Raw genomic sequence first — 12,500 nt, forward strand, 5'->3', positions numbered from 1 at the left:
ACACAAACACACACAGAGAGAGAGAGAGAGAGAGAGAGAGAGAGAGAGAGAGAGAGAGAGAGAGAGAGAGAGAGAGAGAGAGAGAGAGAGAGAGAGAGAGAGAGAGAGAGAGAGAGAGAGAGAGAGCATTAATTCTTCACAGGTCACCTCTTAAAAAACATAAAAAAAACGATGTAGAAATATGAAGAAGGGAGGAGGAGGAGGAGGAGGAGGAGTAAGAAGAAAAAGAAATAGAAAGAAGAAAATGAAGATAAAATTAATATAAGAGAGAGAAAAAGGTACAAAAATAAATAAATAAAAATAATAATTAACTTTTTAAAATCCATACACGCAAAAGTTACTAATGAGAAAGACTAATTATGATATATGAGCCTGTCTGTGTGTGTTTGTGTGTATGTGTATTTGTATGTGTGTGTGTAGCGTGTGTGTGGAGGTTGGGTGGGTGGTCGTGTGTGTGTGTGTGTGTGTGTGTGTGTTTAAGTTTAATAGTGGATAGAGGAGAGATGGAAGTATAGGAGAGGAAAGGAGGAAGAGAGAAGAGAAGAAGGGAGAAGATATTATAAAGAAAAGGAGAGAGAAGAGAAGAGATAAGGAAATAGAAAAGAAAGATTGAAGTAAAAGAAGAATCAGTCAGTCAGTCAGTCAGTCAGTCAGTCAGTCAGTCAGTCAGTCAGTCAGTCCTCTCAAAACCAAATTATTATGAGTGTGAATCAGTCTAGTATGTTACGTGTGTGTGTGTGTGTGTGTGTGTGTGTGTGTGTGTGTGGCATAAGAGCGGTCAGTAGTAACGTTGATTCTTATGTTTTCTTTCATAACAAACTTTTTTATTGCGATCCATCATTGTACAGATTTCGTTATTTATATAGTACCCCATCAACGCCCCTCCCCCTCCCTCCCCTTCCTTCCCCTTGCCTTCCTTCCCTTCCCTTCCTTCCCCTCTCTTTCCCATCCTCCCCCTCTCTACTCCCTTGCTTTATCTCCTCCCCACCTCCCCTTCCTCTGATAGTACGCCTCCCTCTCTCCCTCTCTCTATCCTCCTCTCCCTCTATCCTCCTCCTCCTCCTCCTCCTTCATATCTTATTGCACATCCTATATATACCAGTGTCCCGTGAGCTCGTAACCTCTCAACACCAGCACCACCGCAACTGTGAGGCAACAGAAATAGAGAGAAAAAGTTAATTGTGATAGCGTAGAAGTGAGACCGAAGAAGCGAACACAGAAGATAAGGAAGGAAAAGCCAACTAGATTTACGTTAAACTCATACTCTTCCCTACCATCTGTGAAAAGAGAGAGAGAGAGAGAGAGAAAAAAAAAGTGTCTAGCTTGAAACTGAACAAACAAAAAAAGAAAAGATTAGAAAGAAAAGAAAAAACAAAGAATAGTTAACTAAATCTCTCCTGCGAACTCATATCTTTTCCGTCTGTGAGAGAGAAAGAAAGAGAAAGAGAAATAAAGAGAGAGGGAGCTAGTGATGGCTACCTCTTGCTTCCCATCACCAGTCAATCTGAGAAATAGCAAAGGTGGGTGGTGGTGGTGGTGGTGATGATGGTAGTGAAGGGGAAGGGGAGGTGGTAATGGTGGGGTTGGTGTAGTGGAGATGGGTGATGGGAAAGGGAGGGAAGGGAGGGTGTAGTGGAGGTTGTGAGTGTGTAAACCAGTGGGTGGATAGAGGGGAAGGAGAGGAGGAGGAGGAGGAGGAAGAAGAAGAAGAAGAAGAAGAAGAAGAAGAAGAAGAAGAAGAAGGAGAAGAAGAAGAAAAAAACAAAAAGAAGAAGAAAGAAAAGGAAGGAGGGGGAGGAGGAGGAAGAGGAAAAAGAAGAAAACGAAAATAAAAAAAAGAGGAAAAAGAAAAAGAAGGATGGTGTTACATGAGGAGGAGTAGGAGGAGGAGGAGGAGGAGGAGGAGGAGTCTAATGGTGTTGCTCGAGGTAATGGAAGGTGACGCGATGTTTCAATTAAATGAGTCTGGCCTTAATGAGTGGTGTTGATAGTGGTGATGAGAGAGAGAGAGAGAGAGAGAGAGAGAGAGAGAGAGAGAGAGAGAGAGAGAGAGAGAGAGAGAGAGAGAGAGAGAGAGAGAGAGAGAGAGAGAGAGAGAGAGAAAAGATAATATGTGTGTGTGTGTGTGTGTGTGTGTGTGTGTGTGTGTGTGCAACTACCGTGACGAGGAGACGAAAGTGAAAAGCGAAAACACACACACACACACACACACACACACACACACACACACACACACACACACACACACACACACACACACACACAAGCATGCCAGGAGATATAAAAGGCAAAGAAGCAATTGACCTAAGCTATAAATACACACACACACACACACACACACACACACACACACACACACACACACACACACACACACACACACACACACACACACACACATATAGGTGGAGAGAGGCCTTGCGTGAGGGTGGTTGACTTTGCGGTGTTGATTAAAACCACCAAAATCACCACCACCACCACCACCACCATCAGTCAACCACCTGTATGTTTTTCTCTCTCTCTCTCTCTCTATCTGTCTATCTATCTATCTATCTATCTATATTTCCATCTCTTTCTCTCTCCCTTCTTTTCTCTCTCTCACTCCATTTTCCTTCCTTCATCTCTTTTTTTTTAACTTTCAATATAAATTTCTCCTTCTCTTCCTTCCTCTCCCCCCTTCCTTCCTTCCTTCCCTTTCTTCCTCTCAGCATCCCTCCATTTCCCTCCCTCTCTCCCTCTCAGCATCCCTCCTTCCCACTCTCTTGCGACCCGCCAGCATCCTTTCCCGAACTGGTAATGTCGAAACTTATCACGCTGACAACTGATCCGGCGGGCATGTATCAGGTGGTGGTGGTGGTGATGGTGGTTGAGGTGGTGGTGGTGTACAGGGAGAGGGTTAAGTGAGAGAGAGAGGATTGGGGTATGCTATAAAGTAAGGGTCACATTCTTAACTATTTCGTCCCCCAAGCACACTCATTTGACATGGCTTTCGTAGGAGTTGTCGACCTTTCCATGGTGGTGGTGGATTTGGGATTGAGTTGTGGGGGGGGGGGGGGTATGTGGAGAGGGGTAAGAGAGAGAGGATTGGAGTATGCTAAAAAGTAAGGGTCACATTCTTAACTATTTCGTCCCCCAAGTACACACATTTGATAAGGCTTTCGTAGGAGTTGTGGGCCTTTCCATGGTGGTGATGGATTTGGGATTGAGTTGGGGGGGGGTGTAGGAGGAGAGGGGCAAGAGAGAGAGGATTGGGGGTATGCTATAAAGTAAGGGTCACATTCTTAAAACATTTCATCTCCCAAGCACATACATTTGACATGGCCTTCGTAGGAGTTGTGGGCCTTTCCAGGGATAGTTTTATGACCCTGGTGGTAGTTTGACGAGGCTTCTGTACCATGACCTCTGAAGTACACTCATAAGAACGCATTTTACCTCTCCTTTGGCCTTTAGAAATAATTGATATGACAGTCAGTATTTCCTCTGGCTCACCCTGCCCTGCCGTCTGATCTCTGTTCCTCCATCTCCCCTTCCACCTCCTCCCGTGTCCCTTTCCCATCCCTGCTGATAGAGACAGAGAGGCTGACAGGGCTGAGACAGGGAGAGTGACGTCGATAGAGACAGACCCGCTTCTCTTTTGTCTCTCTCCCATTCTTCTTCTTCTTCTTCTTCTTTGTCTTGCGTTAGATGAGTCCATTACGATCTTATTCTATAGCGTATAAAAGAGAGAGAGAGAGAGAGAGAGAGAGAGAGAGAGAGAGAGAGAGAGAGAGAGAGAGAGAGAGAGAGAGAGAGAGAGAGAGAGAGAGAGAGAGAGAGAGAGAGAGAGAGAGAGAGAGAGAGGAGGAGGAGGAGGAGGAGGAAGAATTGGTGGCGGTTGACGGAGGGAAACTAGGAGGAAGAGGGGAGGAGGAGGGGGAGGGAAATAACACAATGCAACACCCTTCAGGCAACACCCGAGGCTCAGGTAACTGTTTGTGTGTTCCTGTTTGTGTTGGTGTTGCAAGGTGGTGGTGGTGGTGGTGGTAGTGGTGGTGGTGGTGGTGTACTAAATAAGTTTCCTGTTTTTTTTTTGTGGTTTATTTTAATTTATTTTCTCTTTTTTATTTCTTTATTATTTTTTTTGCCGTCATTCTTTTTTTGTCGTTAATATTGATGGTGATGATGATGATGATTTCTCTCTCTCTCTCTCTGCTGCTCCCGCCGCTTATCACACCTTTGTTTCACCTGCCCCCCTCCTGAGCAGCTCATTAGGCTCTCAATTAGCAGTCTCACCAGGTAGCCTTCAGGTGATTAGGTCTGACGGATGAACAAACACAACCGCGATGGATGTGGCCACTCAGCTCCTCAAGATGGATGGGATGGTGAAAAATATGCATCCACGCTTTAGAAAGTAGCAAGGTCGAGGGGGAGTGACGTTGCATCTCTCTGCGTTCTTTAACTTACGCCAAATGGGAGGTTGAATTATACGCAGTCTGCAAGAGGCCGGTAGGTCGATACAAGGCAGCTCCTGTGAACCAAACTTAACCTAACCTCACTATCCATGGATTTATCTAACCTCTTCTTGAATGGATCTATCGTTGACCTATCTCTCGGCCACTCCTCTAACTCTTTTTAGGAGCAGTGACTAGCGGGTCTTTTTTTTCATATTTGTTTCCTTTTTTTATGCCCTTGAACTGACTCCTTTGCTGTAGAAAAAAAAATGGCTCCCCCAACATGACTGCTAAGCCTGTCCATTCATAAAGAGCTACCTCATTTCTACCTCCTTTTAGATACATTTGACCGCTAAAACCTCAAAATTGAAAACAGCCCCTCTTAATGATGCAAGAACTCCTGTATTCATCAAGTATCAGCCTCTATAAATCACACATAAGCTCTGTACTTTTGTCAACGTTCAATTTTTCACTCATACAGAAGCACTCTCATTTCCACCTCCCCTTAGATATATTTGGCCAATAAAACCTCAAGATTAAAAACGGCCCCTCTTAGTGATGCAAGAACTCCTGTATTCATAAAGTATCACCCTCTGTAAATCACGCATAAGCTCTGTACTTCTGCCGACGTTCCATTTTTCACCCATACAGAAGCACCCTCATTTCCACCTCCCCTTAGATACATTTGCCCACTAAAACCTCTAAATTGAAAACGGCCCCCCTTAACGATGCAAGAACTCCTGTATTTATCAAGTATCACCCTCTGTAAATCACGCATAAACTCAGTACTTTTGCCGACGTTCAAATTTTCTCACACTCCTAAAAGCTACCTCTAATTCACTTCCTTTTATATTCGTTCGGCCGCTAAAAACTTCGACTAAAACGGCCCCCTTAACGATGCAAGAGCTACTACTGTATTTAGAAAGTAGCGCCCCACACTTTAACCCACGTCAAATGGTCACTGTCTCTCCATATAGAAGCTGCGTCAATCCCTCTCCCTGATGGCTTTGTCGCATGGTCTGTTATCAGCGCCACGGTTGGAGGGAGTTTGCTAATAGCGACGTATGTAAATGACCGCTGCAGCCTGTCCCACTAACGACCGATTTCACCCCTTCCATACAGATGCGGAATCTCTCTATCTCCCCCTGGTGGGCTTGTTATACTCGGTTAGTTAGCGAAGGGAAGGGAGAAAGGAGGTGTGATTTGGGCAGTTTGAATAGAACCATTCAGATGCAGACTCACTTTATCTCTCAATCTCTTTCTGATGAGCTTGTTATACTCGGTCTGTTAGCAAAGGGAAGGGAGGAAAAGGTGTGATTTGAGTAGTTTGAAGGACACTGTTGCATATCTTTCAATCTCCCATATACAGATTCCTCCATAGTTTATCCTTTCCCACGCAGATGCAGCCTCTCTTTATCTCCCAATCTCTCTCTGATGGGCTTGTTATACTCGGTCAGTTAGCAAAGAGAAGGTTGGAGGAAGATGTGATTTGATTAGTTTGAAGACCACCGTTGCAATTTTAACTTTTCCCATACACAGCTTCCTCAATCTTCTTCATCTGTTATCCCAAATTGATTTAGGACAACGATGATTAAGACCCAGTTGCACTTCCTCCTCCTCCTCCTCCTCCACCTCCTCCTTGTTCATCTACCGAATCGAGGCACTTTACTTTTCCCGGCCTCCTGGTGACCATCTGGCGAAGGCTTAGGGGGCGGTCACCATCTGCCTACGTGTGAGTGTGTGTGTACGTGTCTGCCTTCACACCTGAGTAACCCTGATCTAAGTGCCTTCACCTGTGTGCTTCTGCCTCTACCTGCGTGCCTTCACCTGGCGACATCTAACCTCTCCTCTCTCTCTGTCTGTCTCCCTCTCACTCTTTTTCTCTCTTCTCATGTCTCTCCTTTCTCGATATCCTTCATCTTCTTTTCCTCCCTCTCTCTTCTTCCAGCATCTCCCTCCTCCTCCATCTCCTCTCTCCCTCCCTCTTTTCTCTCCACATTTCTCCAGCCCCTCTCTCTCCCTCACTCTTTCTCTCCATATCTCTCTCCAACCCTCCTCCATCTCCCTCTTTCTTTCTTCTCGCGGCATCCAACCCTTTCTTTCCCTCCCTCCCTCTCTCCTCTCTCTCCAAATCTCTTTTCAACCTTCCTTTCTGCCTTTCCACAATCTCTTCTCCCTCTCTCCCTCTCCCTCTCTTTCTCTCTCTACCTTTCTCTCCCCTTTTCCTACGTCTCCCTCCTCCTCCATCCCTCCTTCCTTCAGCCTTCCCACAATCTCCAGCATCATGTTAGGTTTCTCAGTGTAAGGTCTTGGTATTTCTTAATTTCTCCTCCCTCTCCCTCTCCCTCTCCCTCTCCTGCCTCAGCTTTTGTTCCTCCTGCTTGTTGGTGTCCAGCGGCCTGACACACGCATAGATAAGGAGAGAATGCCTGTGAATACTATTAATTGCACACTTAGGGCCAGTTTCACAGTTCCCCATGATCGGTTAGTAAGCTCCCAAACCAATACCAGAGCCTTCGAAATTAACTTGTTTAGTGTCTGGTGTTTATATTTAAGTTCACAAATTTGATGAAACTATACAGGAAAAGTCTTGTGTATTTAGTGTGGCATCGAAGACCTCCCCATTTTGGATTGTATGGGATTCTGTAGTTTGGTTCGGGCTGTCACGAAGGCACTGTGTTGGACTGTGAAACCGGGTCTTAGTCATAGGCGAACCACAGTCACACCAGCCGCCTCAGAAAACAGGTGTTCGTGAATAGAGATTTGTTCCAGCTGCCCTCTCCATCCCCCCCGGTCACCTTGCCTGGGTAACATTTGACGTACTTGTATAGACGCGGAGACGGCAAAAACTACAAGAGGGAGTTAGAGAAAGCTTGAAATGTTAAGTGTGTGATATGTTAAGTCTGGTATACGCAGGCTATGAAGGAAAGTTTTTGATGAAGGTTCGTGTACGCGAGAACAAGACAGAATAGTGATATAAACAGATGGAATACAAGAGAGCTTTAGATGTTAGTGAGCGCAAAATCGTAGCTGAAAAAAGAACTCTCTCTCTCTTGGAAGGAGAAAGAAAGGATTTGATTAAGGTTCCAGCAAGCGAGAACGACAAGACTAGTGATAAAAACAGACTGAATCCAAGAGAGCTTTAGGATGTTTAGTCAGCGCAAAATCGTAGCTGAGAAAAAGAACGGAACTCTCTGTAGAAGGTGAAAGAAAGGGTTTGATAAAGGTTTCGGCAATGCAAAAAGGGAAGGAAGGGGAGAGAGAGGGACAAGAAAAACAGCGTAGAGTGATACAAAAAGATACGGAATGCAAGAAAACTGAACTTAAATCTACGATGGACAACAAGGTTATATGAAGAGGTGAAAGAAAGGATTTAATGAAGGGTCTGGGAAGAGTGTTCAGAAAGGAAGGAAAGGGATGAAAAAGACAAAAACAGACAGAATCCACAACACATGCAAAAGGAAAGTGAGGTAACGCCCGATGTAGACGTTGAAAAAAGACGCAAATCTCTCTCAGAAGGAAGATGAAAGAGATTTTGATAAAGGATCAGGCAGGCGTGTTTAGAAAGGAAGGAAAGGACAAGTAATCGGTATAATCAGAAATCCACAAAACACAGACAAAAAGTGAGGTAACCCCCGATGTAGACGTTGAAAAAAGACGCAAATCTCTCACAGAAGGAAGATGAAAGAGAGATTTTGATAAAGGATCGGGCAGGCGTGTTTAGAAAGGAAGGAAAGAGACAAGAAAGACAAAAACAAAAGGAATCCAAGAAACACATACAAGTAGTGAATAGACGTTGGAAAAGTAAGCAGAACCTCTCACAGAAGGAAGATGAAAGAAGGAATTTGATAAAGGGTTTGGGCTTACGTGTTTTGAAAGGGAGGAAAGGGACTAGAAACACAAAAAACACATGAGGAATCCACAAAACACATGCAAACAAAAAGTGAGGTCCCGCAAACTCTCAGAAAAGGAAGATGGAAGAAATATATTGATAAAGGGTCTGGGCTTACGTGTTTTGAAAGGAAGGGAAGAGACGAGAAATAGACAAAAAACAGACAGAATCCACAAACCACATGCAAAAACAAAGTGAGGTCCCGCCCGATGTAGACGTTGAAAAAGGACGCAGATCTTTTATAGAGAGGTGAAAGGGTTTGAAGAAGTCGATGTTTAGAGAGATAGAGAACGAAGATAAAAGAGGAGAAAGAGAAGAGAAAGGCATAGGAGAGTGTAAGATGAGTGGATGCTGTGTTAGAAGATGCCGAGTTAGTGAGTTAGTGAATTAGTGTGTTGAGAAAGAGAGAAGAGAAAAGACATGAGAGTGTAGAATTAGTGGAAAAAGAAGGGGAAGAAGGAAGGGATGGAAGGGAGAGAGAGAGAGAGAGAGAGAGAGAGAGAGAGAGAGAGATTCTGTGTTAGTTAGTTAGTTAGTGTACATATTAACTTATTTATTACTAGAGTGCATCGTAGCTCAGGTTAAGATGTCAAGGTGTTGTGAACCAGTGCTGAGGCGACGGTCCACGAATACAATTGTCTGCCAGTGATAAATTGGCGGCCATTGTGACAGTGAAGGATTGTGGAGGAGGAGGAGGAGGAGGAGGAGGAGGAGAGGAATAGAGGGAGGAGGAGAGGAAGAGGAGGAGGAGGAGGAGAAGGCGGCAAGCAGATGGCACTGAGTAAACTGAGCAAGAAGAGAGAGAGAGAGAGAGAGAGAGAGAGAGAGAGAGAGAGAGAGAGAGAGAGAGAGAGAGAGAGAGAGAGAGAGAGAGAGAGAGAGAGAGAGAGAGAGAGAGAGAGAGAGAGAGAAAGGGGCGTGTCTAACCTACCTAAGATGATGTGGGAAAGGAACTTCATCTCACTTCGCTCCGTGGGAAGGGAAGTAAAGGAGAGAGGGAGGGAGGGAGAGAAGGAGTACCGGAAATAAAGGAAGACATATAAGGCATCAAGGGAAGGAAGGAAGGAGGGAGATAGAGAAGGAAAGAGAGAGAAAGAAGGAAAAAAAAGCTTATGACTCCAAGTTCAGAGCGTGGAAAAGTAAACCCGTTCCTAAGGCTGATTTTGAGTGAGGCTGGAGTTTGGTCTTGGTCTGGGAGGAGGAAGCAATCAGGGAGTGTCAAAAAACTTAAATGGATACAAGAAGCGAAGTGTTGACGCTAATCCGCAAGCAATCAACACCCATGGAAGGCAGCAATCATCATCATCATCATCAACAACAACAACACGAGGAGGAGGAAATTGTCAGGGATCTTAACGGGATGACTAAACATAGACAGACAAACGACGCGGCTATATTAGTAATTATTAAGCGGAGGAAGATGAAAAAAGTTAAGTAGGAGAATTTATTAACGAGATGAAAAACACACAAAGATAAATAACGTAGTGGAATTAATAGTTAGTATCACCAGGGAGAGAAAATGAAAGTTAATAGGAGAAATTTATTAAGAGAGATAAAAAGGAGATAGACAGACGACGCGGTGATATCAGTAATTATTAAGCGGAGGAAGAAGATGAAAAAAAAGTTAAGTAGGAAAAATTTATTAGCGAGATAATGAACACACAAAGATAAATGACGTAGTGAAAATATTAGTTAGTTATTTTCACCAGGGAAGAAAAAGTTAATAGAAGGAATTTATTAAGAGAGAGATGAAAAAGAAAGATATATGATGAAGAGAAATTAATCATCAACGAAGAGAAATGAAAATGAAAAAGAGTTAGAGGAGAAAAGAGAGAAAAAAGAGGATAATAAAAGGAGAGAGAAGAGGAGAGTAAAAAAAAAATGAGGAGAAAGAAAGGAAGAGAAGATAAATGAGGAGAGGAGAAAAAGAATAGAAAAAGGAGAGAAAAGGGAGGAGAAAAGGAGAGGAAAAAAAGAAAAAGAAAGAAAAGAAAAGAAAAAAGGAAAATAATATACGTAGATGTTAAAGAAGAGAAAACGAAGGATAGGAACACACACACACACACACACACACACACACACACACACACACACACACACACACACACACACACACACACACACTGAAATATTACTCACCATCACAGGTTAAGAAAAAACAAAACAAAATTGTAGTGAAGGAGATATTTACGTAGATATTAACGGGAAATTAGTCACTATCAAAGGGAGGAGGAGGAGAAGGAGGAGGAAGAGGAGGAGGAGGAATTTACGTGCATGTAAACAAACTTTTAAATATTCCCATTATCAGAGAGAGAGAGAGAGAGAGAGAGAGAGAGAGAGAGAGAGAGAGAGAGAGAGAGAGAGTTAATAATATACCTTTTTTTTTTCTTTCTTTTTCTTAATGTACGTGCGTGCGAAACATGCCTTCAGGAAATACACGGAAAGTGAAAAGATTCTTACAAACATCTGAACCGGTTTGACCAAAAAATAAAAAAAGAATCGAAGCCTAAAAATGAATCGTGTGTGTGTGTGTGTGTGTGTGTGTGTGTGTGTGTGTGTGTGTGTGTTTCTCTCTCTAGGGGGTCAAAAGTTATCACCGTACCCTGTCCTCTTCTTCCTCCTCCTCCTCCTCTTCTTCTTCCTCTTCTTCCTCTTCTTCTTCTTCTCTTTCGACTCTTCTTCAGCCTCCTCATCCTTCTCATCTGTTTACCTTGCTCCTCCTCCTCCTCCTCCTCCTCCTCCTCTTCTTCTTCTTCTTCTTCCACGACCTTCCTTCCCAGAGCCGGAGGTAACCGAGGGCATTACCACCACCACCATCACCACCACCACCACCACCACCCTCTCCCTCCTTCCCTCCCTCCTTCCCTCCATTCCCTCCCTTGCGTGGCTGTCAGCTGGAGAGAAAGTGAGGCTCGGGGCGGTATAGTGACTAAACGTAATGTCTTCCAGCACAGCGGCCGGCCATTACGTCAAGGAGTCCCGTATTCGTAAACATTCGGAGTTCACACATACACATTTGGCAAGGCTTTCGTAGGGGCTGTTCTGGGTATGTCCATGGATGGTTTTATGCACCTAGGGATAGTTTGACAAGGTTTCTGCACCATGAATGTGAAGAAACGCTTATGGGAACCCGATTTATATCCTTTGTGGCCTCGGGAAAATGTTGATGTGAGAGATGAAAGGATCTGAGAATTCGGAGCTCACACATACACACATTTGGCAAGGTTTTCGTAGGGACTGTTTCTGGGTATGTCCATGGGTGGTTTTAAGGGTCTAGGGATGGTTTGATGAGGCTTCTGCACCATGGACGTGAAAAACAACTCATTTATCTTCCCTGTGGCCTTTGGAAATAGTGGTTGATAGAGCCGAAAGCGTTTGAGTGCACTGGCGTTAGGAAGGGAAGCTGGGAGAAACATTAGCGACGGAAACTGTGGCTGGTGTTGTCTTTTTTGTATATACGTATGTCTTGCTAACTTTTTCTCTCTTCACACAATGCTAACACGTTTCTTCTTTCCCCACCAGACGAGCGCGATGCCATCCAGAAGAAGACGTTCACGAAATGGGTGAACAAACACTTGAAAAAGGTAAGGAAGCGTGTGTGTGTTTGGACGGATTGAATCTCTGACTGACATGCTGGCTGGAAAGGTTAGATTAGGTTAGGCTGGCTGACTGACTGACTGATTGGCTGGCTGGATAGATAGATATATGCCTGACTGGGTGACTGACTGACTGACGTACTGGCTGACTGACTAGGTAGATAGATAGATGGCTTGGTGACTGGCTGACTGACTGACTGACTGACTGGCTGTCGAATAGGAGGAAGAAGAAGAAGAGAAGGAATAGAGAAGTAGGAGAAGGAAGTTGAAGAATGGGAGAAGGGGCAGAGGAGGACGAGGAGGAGGAAAGGAGGATTATCAGAAGGATTGCCTACCCGTGTCCATATTTCCTGTATCCTGCATTGCTCTCTCTCTCTCTCTCTCTCTCTCTCTCTCTCTCTCTCTCTCTCTCTCTCTCTCTCTCTCTCTCTCTCTCTCATCGTTAATAATTATAACATGACGCAATGGAGAGAAACGTATCATATCTCTCTCCTTCTCTCCCTCCTTCCCTCCCTCCCTTCCTTTGTTAAGAAATGAGAGCAATTAAAACATAAATTAGTCTCCCTCTCTCTCTCTTATCTC

General features: G+C 44.2%; 1 protein-coding gene across 41 annotated transcripts in view; it reads left to right on the plus strand.

Annotated features, from left to right (window-relative positions):
• Positions 1 to 12,500, plus strand: part of LOC127006931 (microtubule-actin cross-linking factor 1-like) — a 309,855-nt gene that overhangs the window by 47,417 nt on the left and 249,938 nt on the right. For 39 of the 41 annotated variants that reach the window (XM_050877291.1, XM_050877298.1, XM_050877306.1 and 36 more), the window contains exon 2: positions 11,845 to 11,906. In XM_050877291.1, the coding sequence (XP_050733248.1) occupies positions 11,845 to 11,906 (62 nt within the window). Of the gene's footprint in view, positions 1 to 1,456; positions 1,521 to 11,844; positions 11,907 to 12,500 lie in introns of those variants that run through there. The other 2 variants (XM_050877312.1, XM_050877320.1) reach the window with 1 other exon arrangement.

Source organism: Eriocheir sinensis, chromosome 34 (genome assembly GCF_024679095.1).
Source record: "Eriocheir sinensis breed Jianghai 21 chromosome 34, ASM2467909v1, whole genome shotgun sequence".
NCBI lineage: Eukaryota > Metazoa > Arthropoda > Malacostraca > Decapoda > Varunidae > Eriocheir > Eriocheir sinensis.